The sequence below is a fragment of the Xenopus tropicalis genome, chromosome 6 (assembly GCF_000004195.4).
Source record: "Xenopus tropicalis strain Nigerian chromosome 6, UCB_Xtro_10.0, whole genome shotgun sequence".
NCBI lineage: Eukaryota > Metazoa > Chordata > Amphibia > Anura > Pipidae > Xenopus > Xenopus tropicalis.
The window spans coordinates 54,825,978-54,847,907 of NC_030682.2; the positions used below are offsets into that span (position 1 = coordinate 54,825,978).

The 21,930-nt window shown below is 36.4% G+C and overlaps 1 protein-coding gene across 1 annotated transcript in view; it reads left to right on the forward strand.

Annotated features, from left to right (window-relative positions):
- LOC116411739 (transmembrane channel like 2) overlaps positions 1-21,930 on the forward strand; it is a 48,839-nt gene that overhangs the window by 19,703 nt on the left and 7,206 nt on the right. The window contains exons 4-15 of the mRNA XM_031904576.1: positions 956-1,037; positions 4,373-4,479; positions 5,559-5,657; positions 6,272-6,414; positions 6,881-7,028; positions 7,310-7,498; positions 8,662-8,841; positions 10,039-10,194; positions 10,949-11,077; positions 14,035-14,102; positions 18,367-18,606; positions 20,943-21,068. Of these exons, the coding sequence (XP_031760436.1) occupies positions 956-1,037; positions 4,373-4,479; positions 5,559-5,657; positions 6,272-6,414; positions 6,881-7,028; positions 7,310-7,498; positions 8,662-8,841; positions 10,039-10,194; positions 10,949-11,077; positions 14,035-14,102; positions 18,367-18,606; positions 20,943-21,068 (1,667 nt within the window). The remainder of the gene's footprint in view (positions 1-955; positions 1,038-4,372; positions 4,480-5,558; positions 5,658-6,271; positions 6,415-6,880; positions 7,029-7,309; positions 7,499-8,661; positions 8,842-10,038; positions 10,195-10,948; positions 11,078-14,034; positions 14,103-18,366; positions 18,607-20,942; positions 21,069-21,930) is intronic.

The window sequence follows — 21,930 nt, forward strand, 5'->3', positions numbered from 1 at the left end:
GCCAGGCTTGGATCCGTGGCCAAATTCCACATTTCGCTTCTGCAAATTTGTTCATGAAATTGCAACGAAAAATTGCTGCACCAAAAAACGCTTATTGATTTTAATGTATCTGGAGTGAGAAAAAAGTTGCATGCATAAGAAAAAATTGTCGCACATAAGAAGAAATTGTTGACCCCCAGTGTATGACTTTAAGGCCTGGGACATTACTGTTATGGAGATTCTGAGACTGTAGACTGGTGCGTATGTTACATAGTTACATAGTTACATAGGGTTGAAAAAAGACCATTGTCCATCAAGTTCAACCCATCCGAGTAAACCCAGCACACAACCTATACTAACCAATCTATACACTCACATACATAAACTATATATACAACCAGTAATACTAACTGTAGATATTAGTATCACAATAGCCTTGGATATTCTGCTTGTTCAAAAACTCATCCAGGCCCCTCTTAAAGGCATTAACAGAGTCTGCCATTACCACATCACTAGGAAGGGCATTCCACAGCCTCACTGCCCTCACCGTGAAAAACCACCTACGCTGCTTGTTCAGTATATAAAATATGGCATTTCTAAACCATATTGTTTTTATGGTTTAGTTCTCCATTAACCTATGCTGGCATCCTAGAGGTGATACTGAATTGATACATGGAAATCTGGCCTGTTCAGCAACCTCTCTGCTCTATATCAAAGCTGTGTGGCAGTTGTGAGAACGCCATAAGAACTCTGGAAATATTACTGTTCCAACTACAAATTGAAAAATATATATATATAAGACAAATGACATTCTCTATTAGTGTATAAATAAACAATTATTACAAATTAAACATAGGGTATAACAGAGGATTGTTTTTGGTTATGTTAATTTGTCTAAAGGTTTAATTAAAAGTTACTTATTGAAAAAATATTGTCAAACATACAGTATATATCTTTCAAAAATGTCATTTTTCAGAAATGGATCAAATTTAAAAGGGATTTTGAGAATTTTAAAACGGCCTGTATACCTTGGGAGATGAAGATTAAAGAAGTGGAAAGTAAGTGGCATCTACAGAACGATATCAATGAATATTCACAAATCTAAATTAAGTATTACAAATATTTTAAAGGTATAATGTTATAAATGTCATAAACATTGCACCAGGTCCAGTAACGCATAACAACACAAAAGCAGGTAACATGTACTGGTCAACTGTTTAGGAGCTAACATCTGTTGGCAATGGCTCACTAGACCTGAGCTTTTATTACATTACCTCATAATTAGATTGTAAGCTCCTCTGAGCAGGACCCACATTACCTCTTGTATCCTATCACCCTTCAACCCATAGTGCAAGATATTTATAAGGTGATTATTATCTAGCAAGAGAGTTAATATATACAATTTGTCTATAAACTGTGAATGAAGCACAGGCAAACATGTGTGTTATTATATACTGAAGAGTTACAGAAAGCTTAATATTAATGAATAATACTCATTCATGTGCATAGCCGTATTAAGGATTATTTATAACGTATTGTATGTACAAGACAGGGTGCCATGTTTTTGCACTTTTCAGCCTGTGCAGAGACCTGCATTTGGCAGCACTGTATTTATGAGGGGTGGGTTGGCATGTAGGGACTTTTCAGTTTCTTTGTGCTTTTGCAATTCTTAATGCTGTTGCACATCTACATGTATGCCACACATAGCGTTGCATATACGCCAAAAAACGCAAGACTTCATATGTTCAGTAGATATCGGCTACATGTGCCTGCACCCAAGCGTATTTCATTCATTCAGGTGCAGGCACAGGTAGGAGCGTATGGCGTTTTTCTGCTTGCCGAAAATATACGCCATACGCTATGGGCACATTCATGAAAACTCGAGTGCGAATCCCGAATGGGACAAATTCGGATTGGATATGAAAATTTCGGAAGATCGCAAATATCACGAAAATGATTACGAAAAAATCATATTAGTCACGATAATATCGTATTGGCGATCCGAAAGTCACAAAATTTTCGTACCGAACGATTGTAAACAGCGATTTTCCATGTTTTTCACACAAGCATACGAAAAAGTCGCACAGGCGTCGAAAAAGTCACGCAAGACACGAAAAATTCAGCGAAAATACACTTGGAGTGTTCTAATGTTTTGAGCGTTCGTGTCTTAATAAATCTGCCCCTATGTGTTGCATCAGCCTTAAATGCTAGATAAATTAGGGTTCGTTTGTTTCTCATTAGTGGCCAGGAAAATGTACAGGTAAATGCAAGATGTAGTTTCTGCAGTTCACTTTCACTCAGCTAGAACAGTTTGTTAGCAGATTCAAGAATGAAACTAGAAACGTAGGTCTGTCCTAAGATCTGTCTCTTTCCCACTTTGTGCCAAGTAAATAAGCAGGACATTAGCTTGCATGAAGTCACAGAACACCAGATTACCTCAAGAAACAGCAATACAAGATGATCACTGTAAGCTGAACTCTGCATGGATTCAGGCCAAACAATCGTAGTGGATTTCTTTAGATGATCAGCGGATGCTTAGGATGCTTTATTATGTTGTTTGAAGCAGTGAAATATTTTTGCTGGCGATGTTAAAATACTTACACAAATAAAATTACTTAAAATATATATTGCAGGAAGTGACAATAAATGGCAGTTTGACTTTAAATAGCTTATTGAAAGCAAAGAAATGTAGTTATAAAGGAAAAATAAAGCTTGCTTGATTTAGGAAAAAAAACCAAGGGCATTATATAAGCTTTCAGTTTCTAGCTTTGCAGTTCATCAAATATTGTGCCATGTAAGCATAACCAAAGTAAACTGAAGCCATTTATTATTATTCTAAGGACAATGGCTCATAGGAAGATTTCCAGTACTTTGCCACTTGTGTGTTCGTGGGTGGGCAATTATCGCTCAGAAATGCTCACTGCTGCAAATGCAGCCTGAACTATGAATGCAACAAGGACCAGGTGACAATGTTGCCAGTAATTCCCAATGTTTTGCTGCCAGGATGAAAAATGCACAGACAGGAAAATGCTTGGAATCTCTGTGTTCCATTGCCATAAAATGTTAATAAACATGACAGGTGCAGCGTCGAGTCTGCAACCCTTACCCCTCCCCCCGTCTTAACCCCCTAACCTTTTCCCCGAACAACACACTCGGACACCGTAGCTGGGAAGAGAAGGCCGCAGTTATTTATTTATTAACAATAACTTAACATTAGTTAACATTTGTAACATTATTAACTTGACAAAACCGTTTGTATAACAAACATTTTAAGTAACCAACAATTTACATAAACAACAATCCCTTACTCGCCTCCAAGGGGCTGGCCCTGCGCCCGAATTTAACGCCTGGTTCCTGCCTCCTTTTCGCCCGACCTAAACCGAGGCTAACTGCCGCTCAGGACCCCAGGCCAACCGGGCTACACTCTCCTTGCTTGACAAGTACCCCCCTTTAAACTTCCCCCTGGGGGCACGGAGTAAGGTACCCTCCGCTAACTGCGACGACAACAACCCCCTATTAAAGGGAGGGAGGGTGGGACGTTGCGAGCTGTTGATCCTCCTGCTGCCTGGAACCGAATGGCAGGTAAGCTGTCCTCGCTCGCTCCTCCCCTTGCTAAGCCCGGGAAACATCCAGTAGTCTCATTGGCCAGATCAAACAAAAACCCAAACAGGAGGGGGGGAGGGGGGAAGGGCTGCCCTCCTAGCCCCGTCATGCCCTGCTTCCCTATACTGCGTTCCGGTTCATTGGGCCCCATTCCAGGAAAGTTAGGTTGCATTTCCTGTGGAGAGGTAGTTTTGGCAAGTCAGGAACCTATATGATTTACCTAATCAAAAATATTTTTCATCTTCTCTTCATTTTACCTTTTTGTAGCTGCATGAAAGATAAATAGCATTATACGGTCTGCCTGCTTCTTTCCTACTGTCTAATACTAAGGTTTCAAAAACTAGTATTTGTATTCTCTAAAATGATAATATGCACATAGAGGAGGAAACAGTCTGAATATGTGGAGGATCAAGAAAGTGCTTTATTATGGATTTTGTATGACTACATGATCATGGTTTACTTGTCTTTTATGGTGTTGAAGGAACATGTTTAGTGGTGCACATATTATAAAGTATGGAAGAGCTTTATCATCTTAATTTGGAATCCATTTGATGGAAACTGTAAAGGGAAACAATATATACTACATGAGCAGAAAAATACATTTTAACACAATTTCTTTTTATTAAATAAAAGTATTGATTGCTCAGTGAGAAATGAAATAGAATAAAATAGAAAAATTGTTCCATTGCAAGAGTTTCTATTTCTTCTTTGTGCTTTGCTCTGCTAACCTTAAGTACTGTATGTACCAGCACATTTGTTTTCTTTATTTCAATATATTTTTCTTTTTAAGGTCATTTTGGTTCATCTGTTGCTTCATACTTTATTTTCTTGAGGTGGATGTACGGGGTAAATCTGGTGCTCTTTGGCCTAATTTTTGGACTTGTTGTAATACCAGAGGTAAGAATTTCTTTTTTTATGATTCCTGATAAGCACTAGAATAAAACAAAACAAAAAATGTTTATATATTTATTTTTATATATATGTATTTATTTATTTATGTATTTATTAAATATTTATATATATTATATTTCCCTATGGGACCAAATTGTAAATTATATTGTTATAAATGGTGCTTAGTGATATCAGCAGTTATATTTGGAGCTTAGGGATGTAATTTCTGTCACATGACTTACTAAAATTTATAATACATAAAGTACCCCCTGTTAAAATATTTGGATATATATTATGTCACCTGGCCTTCAGCTTTATGCTTTTATATGGTCCTGGAGCTCCTCAGTGACTTATAAAGCAAGTACTCAGCAAGTCTAGTCGCTCAATATTTACTTCTACTGGATAAAAGCTGCCTATTTTCAAGAGAAGACAATGGGAATTGTCTCAAGCAACTTTATTTTATTTACTACATTCAAGATTCTCAGCCCTATTGAAAATAAATGGAACAATGTAATACTCACTTCCATTCAACTTTTTTTCTGTGAAAAAACACACCTGTGTCTATTCTGTCTGATTTTTTTCTTAAAGTTAGTGATTGAGAAAGAAAACGTAACCTAAGAAAAAAGTTGAGCATTTTGTTGTGGGTTTTTTTCTCCACAATCGCAGTTTTGACCTTGAAAATGTATAAATATGTCCCTTAGACTGCACAAAGAAATTGTTGTAAAAACACAAAGGTTGCCATTCTGGATTATTTAAAACCTAACTTGCACAACCGAATGGCAAATACAGATCTGGGTACTCCACTTTGCACCCTGCACTTAGTAAATTGCTGCAATAATTTAGTACTTATTGTGAGGCACACAAATTTGTGTCAGTCCGCACAAAAGATAATTTTTCACTTACATGGTTTTAAAAGTGTGCACATGGCCAAAAGGAAATAAGACTTAACACTGGGTGGTACTATACAATGAACCATAAATGGTGGCTGTATGTAAGGGCAGGCAAAAAATGGTGACCCAAAACAACCAAAAAGGTATATTCAAGAAGTAATGCCAATTTAAATCATTTCTATTTGTGCAAAGCAGATATTAATGGGCTTGCCATATGGGAGTTTGCCACGAAAGACTGTGCCTAGGAATGAAGAGAAAACAGCCATGGATTTCTCGGTGCTTTGGGATTTTGAGGTACATAATTGCAGGTTCTGTACACATACAGTGGTATGTTCTGCACTAATGCGGTTCCTTTACATTACAGTTAAAAAAGTGTTATTTCAGAAATAAGTGTTATTGCATTTAGAACGGGTGGGCGATATCGGGTGAATCCAGGCTAATTCGATTGTTTGGCCTCAGACGGGTATAGGAAAAGTCGGTCTGGGGACCGCATCAACAAGCCGTTGTGGTCCCCGATCCGACTAGATTTTTTAACCTGCCCGATCAAGATATGGGCGATTTCAGGCCAGATATCGGTTGGGCAGGTCCGCCAGTAGTGCCCAAACACGGCCCGATTAGCTGCGGAATCAGTCTAAGGGACCGATATCGGCAGCTAGAATCGGCCCGTGTATGGGGACCTTAATTGATACTGCAAATTAAGATGTGTAGGTCCAGCTAATAGTTTTACAAAGAAAATATTCTGTAGCTGGGGTTCTGTAAATGAGTTTCTAAAATACAATATACTGTACACTGTGCAGTGCTTCTACAGCTTCATCAATACTTGAGGGACAATACAGTACAAATGTTGCTGTTGAAACATAGTTCCAATAAGCCATTTTAATCTAGTTGTGCAAAATCTTATTTTTCAGGGTTATGCCAAATATTCTGTCCTGTTTTATGGCTATTACAACGACCAGCGCACAATCGGCTGGTTAAAATTCAGACTGCCATTGTCATATTTTATGGTCGGGGTTGGTGTGTTTGGATACAGCCTAATGGTTGTCATTAGAACGTAAGTAATATTTCACATTTTTTTCAAAAGAAGTATAAAAGCTAAAATGATAAAAGATAAAATGAGTTTATGGTACCAGCCCAGAGGGTCAGCAGCCCTACAATAGTAATAATCTGTGTTTTTAACATTGACCATGGCAGATCACAAAGTTGATCATTTTGGCCATTTTTTGTTTCATTTAAAAGCTCTGTTTAGGAGTTGTCAAAAAGTATCAAAACAATAGCAGAAAGTGAGATTACTTCTGTCATTAAAGCTGACAGCACAGTGCTCATTAATCATTTCATGCACTGTTTTTTAAAAGATACTGATTAATTAGGAAAATACTTTACAAATGTAGTAAATACTATTAGTAGAACTGATTGTTGAGCTGAGTGTAGGCTTCTTGTGTATTGGGTTGCTAATGGCAGGTATAAAAGGGGCATTAGAAAATTTTATAGTTTAACACATGTTTATAATTTTATCTCAGCATGGCAAGCAATGCTAACGAAAACACAAATGATGGGGATGATGGAAATTTCAATTTCAGCTTTAAAATGTTTACGAGTTGGGATTATCTGATTGGAAACCCAGAAACTGCAGACAACAAATTTGCATCAATAACAACAAGCTTTAAGGTGCGCAGCCTTTTACTCACATAATGTGCAGGGTGAATGTAAACATGAACACAACAGTAGTGACCTGATATTACACAAATATTTCACTATTTACCTTGATACAGAAACTCCCTTATACTATACTTGAATTGTTCTTCATAGAAAACATGGCAAATGTTGTCTTTAATGTAATGTTAGACTACACATAGCTATGGAGAGAACTACTTTTCAAAAAGAAATTAAGGGTTTTCTATTTCTTTAAAAAATAGTAATATATTGTAGTTATTGGGTCTTTATTTCAGGAATCCATTGTAGATGAGGAAGAAAGTAACAAAGATGAAAATATCCATCTAACTAGATTTCTTCGGGTCCTGGCCAATGTCATGATAACATGCTGCTTGTGTGGGAGTGGTTATCTCATCTACTTTGTGGTGAAACGTTCACAGACATTTTCCAAAATGCAGAATGTGGGATGGTATGAAAGAAACGAGGTATTTTAAAAGTGTAAATTAATTTAACAGTATGAATCTTCACATGTTATTTCAGCACTGTATCGGCATTCATATGTAAAAAGGTTTATCAGCATTTAAATCTAATAAAGAAGAAGTTCACAAGTTGTTTTGGCTCAAAATAATGTATTTTTCACAAAAAAACACATAAACTGTTTTCACTTGGTGGTTGAACTGCTATATGTTTGCAAAACATATATTAACTATGCTTGACTGGTATTTATAAGCAAGTTTGTGCGATCTTCCAACCTTTACAATTTAATGGAACAGGCAAAAGGCATTCAACAAATTCTTAAAGACTACATTGCCTCGCATATGTCAAGAACCAAAATGTGGCTTAGTGTGCAAGAATAAAGGTGGCCATACACGCACCGATAATATCGTACGAAGCTGCTGATATCGGCCGACTCGCCGATCGGACCAGTTTGAAAATTTTGATCGGGCGCCATAGAAGGCGCCTGACCAAAATCTCCCTTCAGCGCTGAATCAGCAGAAGGAGGTAGAAATCCTATTGTTTCTACCTCCTTACCTGCCGATTCAGCCCTGAATGGTGTGTGGCGAATCTGACGATGTTTCGTGCGACCGAACATCGTCAGATCGCCACGTGTATGGTCAGCTTTAGGGTAAATGACTAATAATTGCTATTGTGATTGATGACAGCCCATGCTTGTCAATATCATTTCTAGTCTAAAGCCTGAATACAGGACCCAAGCACAAAAGACAAAAAATCATGGTTTATAATGCTCATCCAGTAAGCCTTAGATAAGGCTGTCATTTGCACCCTGCTCCCACTAACACTTTTTAACTTATGTGTTGAATAATGTGCAAGTTAGCAGACAAGATGGGGGACACAGACATATGTGACCCAACCCCCCCTCATGAATACAGTGCTGCTGAATGACAGTAGTGCTGTATCGGTAAGGGAAGTCAAGGTCTTTGAGTGCCCATAGAGCAAAGTGAGGGACAGGGTACAAAAAAATGGAAGTTTGCTCCCTGTTTTTAGCACTTTGCACTTGGCCCTGCACTTTATAAATGAGGCCCTTAATCTCTTTGTTGCTGTCTAGAGATATTTTACTTTTATCTTGCAGTTTTCTTATCAAGCTGATTTAGGGGGTTGAGTGTTTAACATCCTTTTCATTTTACAGGTTGAGATAGTGATGTCCTTGCTGGGAATGTTTTGCCCTCCATTATTTGAAACAATTGCAAACTTAGAAGATTATCACCCACGTGTGGCACTTAAGTGGCAACTGGGAAGAATCTTTGCTCTGTTCCTTGGTAATCTATACACTTTCCTACTTGCTTTGATGGATGATGTCAATGAGAAGGTATGAAGAAAAAAGGAGTATGTGCTCATCTTGTCAGTCAGTTTATCTTGCATAGCTGATGTTTTTTAATATCCGTAACAGTTTTTCAGAAAGCCCTGAAATACAGTCTAATTTCAAAAACCAATTCTAATCCTAATTTCCTTTTTTTCTGTAATAATACAGAGTGCCTTATATGTGATAACTAGGCTATTATAAATTCAAATCCTGTTGTTCAGTTTTAAGTTTAAATGTTTTAGTAACCTTAAGGTTTGGTGATCTATATTACAGAGATAGCCCTTATCCATAACACAAGGTCTTGAGCATTCCATATTGTAGATATGACATCTGTAATACCCTTTTCTTTGGTTGTTGGCATTTTGTGTTGCCAATTGCAATTGTGTTGCAATTGCTCTCCAATGACCTCTAGAAGAAGCACCTGAAATAGCCAGCACAGTGCTTTTTATTTTACTGAAGACAAGCATGGCCACATTTGCAGACAAAGATCATATCACAATATCATTTTTTACTTGAATTGTACAAATAAAAAATGGAGCAGGAAAAAGTATTACTTCTCCTTGTATTAATGTCCTAAACCCTTTCTCTCTGTTGTTGTTTTTAATGCATTTTATTTTATTATGTCATCCTTATTCTTGTAATTATTTATATAGATCAGCCCTTACAATTCTAATGATGTGTCTTCATATATTAGAAAAATGGCAAACGTGTGCAAAACTACATGTCAGCACCAACAGTTGCAAAAGACAGACAGATATATTTACAAGTTACTTTAAAATCATTAAAAAGGTGCTTTTAATCTATATTAGAAAGTTGCTTTTAGTATGCAAACGTTTATATAATATATATAACAACTCCCCTAAAGTGCCCCCGCTGGCCGCTTCCCCTGCATCTCCCACTGGGGCCCCCGCTGCTCCCCCCTAACCCCCTGCCCTACATCTTCCCCTGAACATGTAAGTGAAACGCGCCAGGAAAGGACACAGGCAGCTGGGGGTGCAGTGACAGGAATCAAGTCTGGGCCGCTGGGGCCCACCGGGTTTTTTCCCGGTATCCCGGCGGCCCAGTCTGACCCTGTAATAATTATAGTATAAGACTCTATTTAAGACGATTAAGGGAACAAATATACCAGCAGAAGAAAACAAGGGATGAGAAATGTATTTTGTGTAAATGAACAAACCCCATATTTTATTCTCTTTATAATAGCTTGCTCAGGAAGATGTTATAAAGAATATTACATACTGGACGCTGTACAACCACTATAACTCATCTACCTTTCTTAATGATACTGACACCACCCCACCTCCACTGCATCCAGCTGATGTACCTCGAGGGCCATGCTGGGAGACCAACGTTGGAGTTGTAAGTAGGAAAGTTGTTATTGGGCCAAAAGGCTCGGTTTTAATATATCTTTCCTTTATTCTAGTGAATACAGATTATTTCACATAGGAGGAGAAACATCCGAGTAAATACAAAATGTTTTTATAGAGGACAAGGAAAAGTTTGGTTGCACATGATTCCAGTGCTTGCAGGGACAGTCAAACCTAATATCCACTCATTTGCTTTAAGGAAGCAGTGTGCCTGCAAGCCTTCACATTCAATTATATGCAAGCAGCTGTAACGACTGCTATTGCATATACAAAACATACTGTATGTGCTGGAAACCTAGGGGTACTGAGGTATACATTTGCAGAGCTTTAAAAATCTAAATTGTTCTAACCTGTTTAGCAGTTTGGCCTGTACTGGAATGGGATCTGTTATTAGAAACCCATTATCCAGAAAGTTCCAAATTGCCTATCTACCATAGACTTCATTCTAAGCAAATAATTCTGATTTCTCTTCTCTGTAATAATAAAACAGTACCTTGTATTTGATCACAACAAGATATACAGTAATTAACCCTTATTGGTGGCAAAATAATCCTATTGGGTTTAATTAATGTTCAAGTTATCATTTAGTTCATTTAGTAGACTTAAGGTATGGTGATCCAAATTATGGAAAGATCCCTTATCCAGAAAACCCCAGGTCCTGAGCATCCTGCATAATAGATCCCATACCTGTATAAAGTTTTATAATAAATTGCATTTTTTTTTAAACAACATCCATTTCTTTTCAGGAATTTGTGAGGCTGACTGTGTCTGACATACTAGTCACATATGTCACTATCCTGGTTGGAGATTTTCTCCGAGCATGTTTTGTACGATTTATGAATTACTGCTGGTGCTGGGATTTGGAAGCTGGATTTGTAAGTTATTTTGTATGTTTTGTTTTGTTTTGTTTTTTAATTGCTCACCTATTAACATCCATATAATGCATGAAAACGATCAACATCATTCATAAATAAATAATCATAAATCATTAGTAATATCCCAAGGGCTTGTCCCCAACTCCAGCTAAACCTAAAAACACATTACCTGTAGTATGCTGGCATACTGATTAGAAGCACAGGGGGTAAACTATTCTCTATGCAACCCCAATCACAGACCATCCCCTCTATTTATGAATAAAGAATATTTTAGTGGTCTTCAAACAAAAATTATAGCCAGTTGGCATTTTATCATTCAGGTAACCATGCAGTTCATTGAATGAGCTGCAAAAATATCTTCCTTTTTAAGAAAAACCAGTATAATGTATAAAACAGCTATGCTTTGCTACTGGCAATGCATGAAGCCTACAAGCATACAAGATAAGAGAGTAATTGGTTTGTACTTCAAACTGTCTATATAAAACTCCAACTAAATAATGTTTACCCTATATTCACTTTTGATGTAAAGCCCTGCTTCTTTTCCTATGTTAAACAAACAACTATAATAATTATTGTATTCTAAAAACAGCTGGAAATAATCTATGGAGAACAGTGCTGTGTAGTAAATACTTGATGACTGTTGAGCAGCAGTTAAAATACAATGTATATTTGGGCTTTTATGCTATAAAGAGTCATTTGCTTCACAGTAGACACAACCTTCCATAAAACTGGGTCTTTTACACCCGCTAGCTCTCCAAAGTAGCCATGCCTGTGTAATTACAGGGGAATTCAGAATCATCTGTTCAGTGCTATTTCGGTTATCTTGTTTATATTTTTTACCTCAATATTTTATATTAATAGTATATTTGTTATCTATTTTTAGTTTTTTCTATTTATAGGTTTTTAGAGGCCAAATAAGCAACATTCTGATTTTAGTGCCTTTCTGATTTTTGAAACCATGAATAAACTCATTTTCTCTTAAAACCACAAATGCCAAGTGATTTATTAAAACAGCCTTTTTAAAAAAAAGTATGAAATACAAAATAGTGGAAAAAAATTTAAAGCATTTTTTGTTGTTTTGTCAGGTGCCATTGACTTGGGCAGATTTTAGGTAGCTTTTTTTTACTTTAGAATTTGTTGTTGTTTTGACACATAACAAATGACAACTTTTTGCCACGAAAACTCATATATTTGCACAGAAAAATAGGAATCGTGAAAACCCCCCACAACCTTTAGTTAATGGGCCCCTTAGGGTCATATGATGGGAAGCCTGTAGCATTATAATTAATAATGACTGAAGTAGATGCAGCTCAAACTACAGTTTCCAGCATGTCATGGGTTAGCAACTTTCCAAAGTTTCAAGGTGTCAGAGGAACCCCAAAAGTAATGCCAGTATCCCTTTTAACTTTTTGAAAATGCTACTGTGCAACTTAAAAAATGACATAACCCTTAGGATCAAATTAAATTGATTTATACATGTATGTATATTGCTGTCTCTTTGCTAGTCTATTGGTAAGCTAATAGTACATATTTGAGCTACAAGGTGGTTAAGTTAGGTCTGTTTTAAAGGTAGATAATGGACAAGCAGGCAGGGTAATTCCTTAGAACACATCGTTCAATACTGGGTTGGTTCCTAGATGTTGCACAACTAGCATACAATAAAAGCATGCTTTGAGTGGTGTTTAGGAGTATAAAGTAGAGCATGGCTCTATTAGTTGACAGCAGACTACACAAGTACAATTACAAGTAACATGATGCCTTTGTGCTATGTTATTGCGGTCCTGAGGTCTTGTAGATTCACTAATACTATGGGGTTGCCTCTAACATATTCCCAGAGGATTTCCTTAGTATCTTCTACAGAGCAGTGTGTCTGTCCCAGTAGAATCCTTAATCCCATTCTGTACATCTTTCCTCTGCATTGAATGATTGATGGGAGGCTGCCCAGTATAACATTAACATAACATTAACATTGCCTTTCCCAGGCAGGTCAGCGATATGTCCATTTGCATGTCATTTTACTAATGAGTGCAAATATTTGCAGCTTCACTATCTTGATCAATATTTAACATTTAAATATTTTTGACTTTGGCAGGACAACTACACTGGCATTCTGGAAAAGAACATCATAGTATATGCCAATTTTTTGCACTTTCCACTGCATTAGGAGTGCTATGTCATTCTCAATCAGGCTCAAACGTTTATGTCCATTAAAATGTATAACCAGTACATTGTGGACTAAACTTACCACCAAACACGTGGGTTCAAATGCAAATGCCCAGGACCATCAGTTTTAGGCAGGTAACTTGTACTTTTTTCAGAAACAGCAGGCTGGCACAAACCACACCACCTAAATTTAACTGATGCAATTCCAAAGAAAGTTTATTTAAAGAAAACACATCCCAGTAAACAATCCTTACATGTGTCATGCCTTAGGGTGCACTTAATCATAAACTATTTGAAGGAAAGGTAATAAAAATCAGTAATGGATAAATATTTGTAATGAGTAAATTTATTTATACACATCCACCAGTATAAGAATGGTTGTGAATGATTGTGTATGTAATAAAGTTTATTGAAAAATATTGTAATGCTAAAATAGTATGTCAGCTTTAAGCATACCTTAAAAGTGTGCTTGTATGCACTTAAAATTTGCAATGCAATAGCTAACAAAGAATATTCCATTGTGAAATTTGTATTTTTATTCTTATTTATGCAATTATTTTACATTTACAGCCTTTATTGCATAACTTTTTATTAATTATTAATTTATTTATTAATTTTTTATGAATGACGGATGGGGCCAAAAGTGGCACCATTGTGCATTGTTGGCAGAAACATTCCACCTTGCACCTGTTTTTTTCCTTTTTTCCCTTTCCCCCACATTAGTAAATACGCCCTATTGTTTAATTGTGGCTGACTCTATTGAACATTTTAAAAGGTTACTTTTTTCTACACAGCCTTCCTATGCAGAATTTGACATCAGTGGCAATGTGTTAGGGCTGGTCTTCAATCAAGGGATGATATGGTAATAAAATGTGTGATTTATAGTATATGTTCTGTCCTATATTGTTCTGACAAATGTATGACGGTGAGGTGCAATAAAGAAATACGTATGGTATCATATGTGAAAGTGTTTTATATGAGTTTGCTTTTGTTGCTTAAATTCCTTAATATACTGTCAGTACAGGTAGATTATTTGAACATTAGGCTAATGTCAGACGCGGCATATGGCGTATATTTTCGGCAAGCAAAAAGTGCTTGCCAAAAATACCGCCATACGCCTCCTACATGTGCCTGCACCAGAGCGTATCTCATTCATTCCGGTGCAGGTACAGGTAGGTGGCGGATGGTGGTATTTTTGGCAAGCACTTTTCCGCTTGCTGAAAATATATGCTAAAAGCCTCGTCTGACATTAGCCTTAAATGAACTCAAAAGGATTGTTTGGCCTCGAATTAGGATTAATTGTATCTTAGTTGGGATCAAGTACAAGGTACTGTTTTATAATTACAGAGAAAAAGTAAATTGTTTTCAAAAATTTTTTTCTTCCTGTAATTTGGAGCTTTCTGGATAAAAGGTTTCCAAATAATAGATCTGATACTTGTATTGGCTCTTTAGGCTTAAATGAAGTTTATTAATGTTTAATAACATTAATTAAGAAATAGGAAATTAAAAATAATACCAAAACTTCCAAGTTTTAAAAAAGGAATGCAGAAAAGTGTTCCCATAAGAATGCAGTAACATGTCACATGATTCTGCACTATTTGCTGTCAATGGCTACGTCCACCTTACTCTTACAACCAGTTGTAACACCATAATCAACCCCATAACTAAATACCCTAAATCTCATACACCCTGAAAAAACACAACTCATGGGAGCACATATAACACGCCTATGCATTTTTTTCTGTTGTATACCCTAATTCCCTGGCATGTGCCAGCTAAAGTCCACACATGGGGCTTGTCATAGTTGCATTTGGATAGTTGCCCCTCCAATGATACCAGGCAATGCCCAACTATAAGAGGATTATGAGACTGACAGAGGCATTTTTAAAAATAAAAGGATTGTCATGGTTAAAGGAAATATGGACTAAGGAAAAGACAAGACAATGCATGATCTAAAATCAGCCAGTAACACCTTTATAGAAATAAGGGAATTCCTGCAATAGAAATATAACTATAAATCCATTTGATATGTTTTCATTAGCTAAATAAGCTAAGGATAAAATACAGAGAAAGGTTTAGTTTCCATGTAGCATATTATTGTAACAGGAGAGTCCAACTATTTGTATTTGGAGGCTCTAGAAGAGACTGCATTCATTATGTTCCTTTCTCCCAAAACACTTGCAATTATCAGGTTTTCCCATACATATCCAGGTAAGTATCATATCGAGAGTGAGCAGAGTAAGCAGAGTAAAAAACAAATATGAGGTACACTGTAGTTACAGGTACAGGACTATAGGGTTCATATACTGTTTGCTGAGATTGCACCCTCGCATAGGGAAAATATCCAGCATGAGGAGCAGACCACAGTCCCAGCAAGCTGACTAATGATCAAAATATCTGTAGCTACCTGCTGCCCCTTGCCCACCCTTCTTGTATAGAGGTCTCTACTTAAGTCTCTGTGCCCTGAAAAAGAGTGCAAAGGCCTGTGGCAGATTGTATAGAGCAGAACAAAGTGTGCCAAGTGCAAACATTGCAGATTGCACCTTTTTTTTGGTTGTTTTATTTTTTGCACTTTACACACTGTGTTCTGTTAGCTCATCTACTCCTTAAGTTTTTCATCAGTGTTGAAATCTATTAATATACCACAGCATTTAAACATCCCAAATACCCAAATCCATCATATAAAGGACTTATTTAATATGAGGAAATACTCAACACCGGATTTCTAATTAAGGCACCCAGTGGCCACCCCCGCCCCTTCCCTCGCTGAGGATCGCACGCATGCGCATCCATTTATTTCATATACGGAGCACTGGGGACAGGACACACTGAAGTTTTCTGCATGTATCTGGGTCTGGAAATACTTATTAATACTTATTAATACTAACTGATATTATAATTAATATTCTAATATAATATAAAAATTATATTCTATGGACCTTAGCATCATAAACATTTTCAGAAAAAAAAACTGGTAGCTATGATTTCGATCTTTTTAGGAAAATCGTTATTTAGCAAAATAACAGCTGCAGGAAGGTCTGTTAGTCTGCATGAACATTATTATGTAATAGTAACTGAAGGACTAATTCACCTTTAAGTTAACTATTAGTAATTTATAGTATGTCATATTCTTAGCAATTCTTCATTTGATCTTTATTTTTAATAGTTTTAGAATCATTGCGCTCCACTTCTCTCTTTTTCCTACTTGCAAATGACAGACAATGACCCAGACACCCAAGAACTATTTCTCTGTGAGGCTAAAAATGTTATTGTTATTGTTACCTTTTCTATTCAGGCCCTCTGCTACACCTGCTATCTTCCTTTCCATTATTCAAACCACTGTTTGGTTGTTAGGGTAAATTGGATCCCTTAGAGAGGCAGCTACAGACAGAGGAGCAAGAGTACATTTACTAAGCCTAGGACAGCAGCCTTGTTGGTAGCAAGCTATACTGCACATTTATATACAGTACATTATATTTAAAATAATTTCAACACTCTGTTAATTGTAAGCTTGTTAGAAGAGACATCTGTGGTACCAGAATGGATGGGGAGTATAGATTTAACTAAGGCCAGAGGGTGCCATCTTGTGTAAAGGCCTGAGGCTAAAAAATGTGAAAGCAGGAGCTGCGAATGAGAGCTGATCCACTTCTCTATGCCTACAAAACACAAGTAGAGAGAAGCACAAGCTATAAACACACCACTTGAGAGGAAAAAGGAAGAACAAGAGGGAACTGCTAATTAAAGTAGTAAATATTGTCAGAATCTAAGTAGACCATGAGTATATTACAGAAGTGCTTCAAAGACAGTAGGAGACAATAATGAAGTTACATGTTTTGTATGTCTACAGATTAGAATTTCGGGAAAAATATATCAGAAAAATCACTAAACAAATATTAATGTAGATAATCTGTTGTGGGAACACAACAGGAGCCCTGTTTTATTTCCATTTTATTCTTTGGGAAATAAAACTTTATGTTTGTGTCTGTAAATTGCAAATAATTAAGGATGCTTATGCTGGCACCCTTCATTGTGGAGAAAAACGTTGTTCTATTTGTATCCTACAAACTCTCAATACAATGAAGATTTCAATTATGCAGAAATGAGTTTTGTTATTGTCCAGGAGCAGTAAGCTTCAGCTGTGGCATTTATAATGATGTCTATTCCTTTACTCTCATTTACAATAGGGTTTTAGTCAACATTTTGCATCTATCATATGTTATGTGCATTGACAAAGGCCTCTAATACATTTCCACATGACAATTAGTTAATTAAAATATGTTCCCGCCCAGCAGAAAGAATATACAATCTCATTATATACATTAGATAAATTAGAATTGATGCTCACAAAAGTTCGAGTTTAACAGTCATTTATTGTTTCTTCACTGGTGCTAGTGCCAGTTGTGCCAGTGTTTCACCAAAGATCATAAAAGGGCTTTCTATGTATTTTTATATAATGCACTTGTATGAACTGCGTTAAAAGGGAAAATTCACCTTTAAAATTTAATGGTGTTTGGTTAATAAAAAGAGCAAAGTTTGCTACAGGCCTAGTCATCTATAGCAACCAATCAGCAGGCAGCATTTACTGCATTTAATGTTTCCTTTCTTATACATATGGGGTGAAGTATGGGAAGTATTATTGATAAACCTATTCCAAGCACCTTTGCAACTGTCCTTCATTTACTATTATTTATGGTTTTTACATTAATAGCCTTTCTTTTCTACCTTTTTTGGCCCACAACTGAAAATGCTTTGTGGCTGTTGAGGTCACTACCCCAGATACCCAACAGAATGAATGTGATCAGTTTTTTTATATTTTAAATATTTTGTATTGCTTATATTCCTATTTAGGCCCCTATTTTCATATATTTAATTCTGACATTGTCACGCCTGAATGGTTGCTAGGCTAATTAAGCCCTAGATTGATGTTAAAAACTTTATGCCTCAAAGCTATCCACAAAAATATAAATAAATCAAAAACTATAGAAATTAAAAAATCAAGTGCACCAAAGCTTAATTGCAGATTTCCTTAGCATCCCACTGCCTACCTAATACTAAAAGTTAATTTTAAGGTGATCTTCTCCTCTCTGTTTAACATGTAATGCGTATTTTACCATTTTGTTTCACAGGATGGGTTCATTCTATGCTCCTGGATTAATTGGAATTAATGTCCTCCGTTTACTAACCTCCATGTATTTCCAGTGCTGGGCAGTCATGAGCAGTAATGTTCCACATGAACGTGTCTTTAAAGCATCGAAATCAAATAACTTTTACATGGGTTTACTTTTGCTTATTCTCTTTCTGAGTTTACTGCCTGTTGCCTACACAATCATGTCTCTTCCACCATCATTTGACTGCGGACCATTCAGGTATAGTGTTTTATGTCGTGTAAATGTGCTGCAATCTACAACAACACCCTTTTTCTAATGTTTTCATGTACATAGTAAGCCTAATGTTTTTATTAGGTCCAATGTTAGGCTACTGCCATATGGAACTGTGTAAAAGCAGGCTGCAAATCAGCCAATCGATGGGCTTCCACTTACTCCTGTGTCTATGTTGGCCTGGGTGCACCATGCAGTGCAAATTTCAGCTTAAAAATGCATACACACCCATTTCCCCAAATCAACCCTGTGTGGCTGTAGCCTTAGACATATCAAAGTAGCCTTTATATATCACAAAAGTTTAGTTGAAGTGGCCCTATCATGTGATTTTGATATACCTATTTATCTGTTTCATATTTGTGCATTTTACTTTTGGCTTACTTTTGCTGATATTTATCTAATTTGCTGTAAGCTCTTGTTGCCTTAGTTTTACAGAGGGGGGCAGCTGCTCTACATGCTCTAATTTTCCTGCAAAAAGTGCAACTCTCAAGTTTGGCAGTTAAGATTTTTTCTAGTGAGGCTGCGGGTACTTTTTATAATATCCAATCCTCTGCATTACTTACTCTGTCTGTCTGTGCAAGGAGTGGGAGTGTAGTCCCTGCCCCGGGGAGTTCTACAGGAAGGAAGGCTGGAAGGAGAAGTGCTGGAAGGAGATACAGGCAGAGTTGAGTGATTCTGTAAGGTACCTAGTTCAATCCATGTTAATAGGGAACCTCAGTGGCTCTTTACAGGGAGTGAGCCCTGTCAGGGTTAAAAGAAAAATCAAAACTTTTTTCGCAGCTTTTTATCACTTCTCTGGTTTTTGGCTAAGAACAAGTGCAATATCTATCCTTAGGGAGTGAGTCTGGCTGCTTCCCTGATCATAAACAAACTCTGGGCGCCTGGGGAAAAAGGCCATGATAACATGAAAGCCAGAATGTGCTGTGCCCCAGCAGTTGCGACACTGGGGTGCATGAACAGGCTTAGTAAGGTGATGGCTCACAGAGTAATCATATAACCTTGATAATTAGTTAAAGGATGGTTGAGCAGTGCAGTAGTGTTTAGATGCTCTTTAATATGGGTCAAAAGCTGAGCATTATTCACACAGGGTGAAAACTGTCTAAATCAGGAAGATACATAATAGGCTTTCTCAAGTCTGCAGGTGGGTAGTTAATCCATTTACAACCTTATAAAGCATGAAATAGCTCAGATGCTGACTTTGGTTAAAAGAAAATTGTGCCTTTTGTATGGTGAGATGGTAGGAATAATAATTGACTAGCAAGAAGACTAAAAGGTGGTTATACAAGATGGATGAATGTAACAATAAATATCAGTAAAAATAACTAAATAAAAATATATAAAAATGTATATATAGGTTATAAAAGAAGTGACTATAAAAGAAATTGAGTTTCCTGAATATGAATTCAAATAAGAACCTCAGCCAATGAATAATAATGCTACTTTATAAAAGAGACTGCAAAAGATGTGCAAAATGTGAAAGAGAACTAGATTTTTTTCCCTGGACAATAAACTTTGTGTTTCAAGACAACTTTAATAATAATGAAGTTTACCATACTATTGTCCCTATTACCAAGTTACAGTTCAACACAGACTAATCACATCTCATTCAAATGCAATCTTTGCTAAAATGTTATGTTTTGTTGAAGTCTTTGTAATGTAAATGTGAAGAAAGGCAGTTGCTTATTGTAGGACCAGATGATTTAATTTTGATCATCCATTCCTTTAGTTACGGGCAAACAAAATAGCCATAATAGTTAGTATTGCAAAAATGACACAAATATCCCTATACTTATGTGAGTTTCCTTCAGGTGATCTGGCTCACAGAGTTCAAAAATTCACTGGCAGGTTTATTGAATCCTGATAAAAACCATGTGAGTGTGAGACTACAGTAGTTTAGCCATGACAAAATTTTATTAGTTGTGACAACTTAAATAATGTACATTAAGAGGGGAATTTAGCAAAATTTGAGTTTAGAGCTTAATATAAACCCACCCATGTTCTATTCATTCCTATGGGATTTTTTTAACTATATTTATCAAATGGTGAACTCTAGCTTTCATCCATTAGTAAATATGCTTCTTAAAATCCCAATTTTGGGAATGAATAGAACCTGGGTACGTTTTATGCATTAAGCCCTAAATTCGCATCTGCCCCAATGCTTTAAACTACAGCACTTTATTTTGTTCTACATATCATTTTGTTCTTAGTATAAAATAGCAGTATCTGCTAGGACTACTTTCAATCAATGAATTTGATAAGAAAATGTTATGATTATTGAAATACACATTGACATTGCCTGTGTGTAATATTTTTTGTATTTGCAGTGGGAAGAACAGAATGTTTGATGTTATTCAAGAAACAATGCAAAACGATTTCCCTCCGTTTGTTGGAAAAATTATAAGTTCTATTGCAAACCCTGGGCTAATTATTCCAGCTATTCTTCTTATGGTGTAAGTGGTTGGGTTTTTATTTTCACTTTAACGCCATATTAGTAAAGTGATGTTATCTCCCTTTTGGTTAAAGGAATCTCACTCCTACATAAAACTGTTCTTCTGCACTCCCCTAGTTATCTATAGTAGTTGAATACAAAATTAGTGATTCATCAGAGAGAATTCACCAATGATCATGTTGGTTAGCAGCTCCCTTTCAGTCATCTTGCCGTTATCTTGATACAGGGATTTTTGTGTAATGTTTGGTTTAATTTTATTACATTGTAATCATGAGAAGGGACATTGTACTGCTTTTAGTGTTCCTATAATAGAAAACAGTGTTTAATGCTGTTATCTCTATATGCAAGGACCAAGAACATGTCATCTGATTTATAGAAAAATTAAACCCATTTTGAGTGTTTTAGACAATTATGGTGTTACGTGTTTGGTCACCCAACTTAAACTGCCATATTAATACTTGCTAAATATTTCTCAGTCCCTATTTTGAAGCTTTTAAAGTACATGAGAACTTTCTGTCATACATCGTTCCCTTTATGGCGGCTTTACCATGCATGTACACTGTGCATGTCAGTGATGGGGCTAACTGAAGTTGGGGGAGAAAAAAAGTTACATGACATATATGTTTTGGAAAAAAGAATTTGGCAGGATAAAACTTGCAGTACACTGCAAATAAAAAGGTATAGTATGAGAAGTGCTAATACTAGTCTAAATGCAACAACAGAACATTGTCTAAAAGAAGTGTTTTTAAATCCTTTACTGAATTTCAAAAATATGAATATATTTGTACACTATATCACAGTAGCACTATAACAGATGCTTGCCATCCCAATATGAGCAATTTCTGAATGTGCCTGTGGGTGCT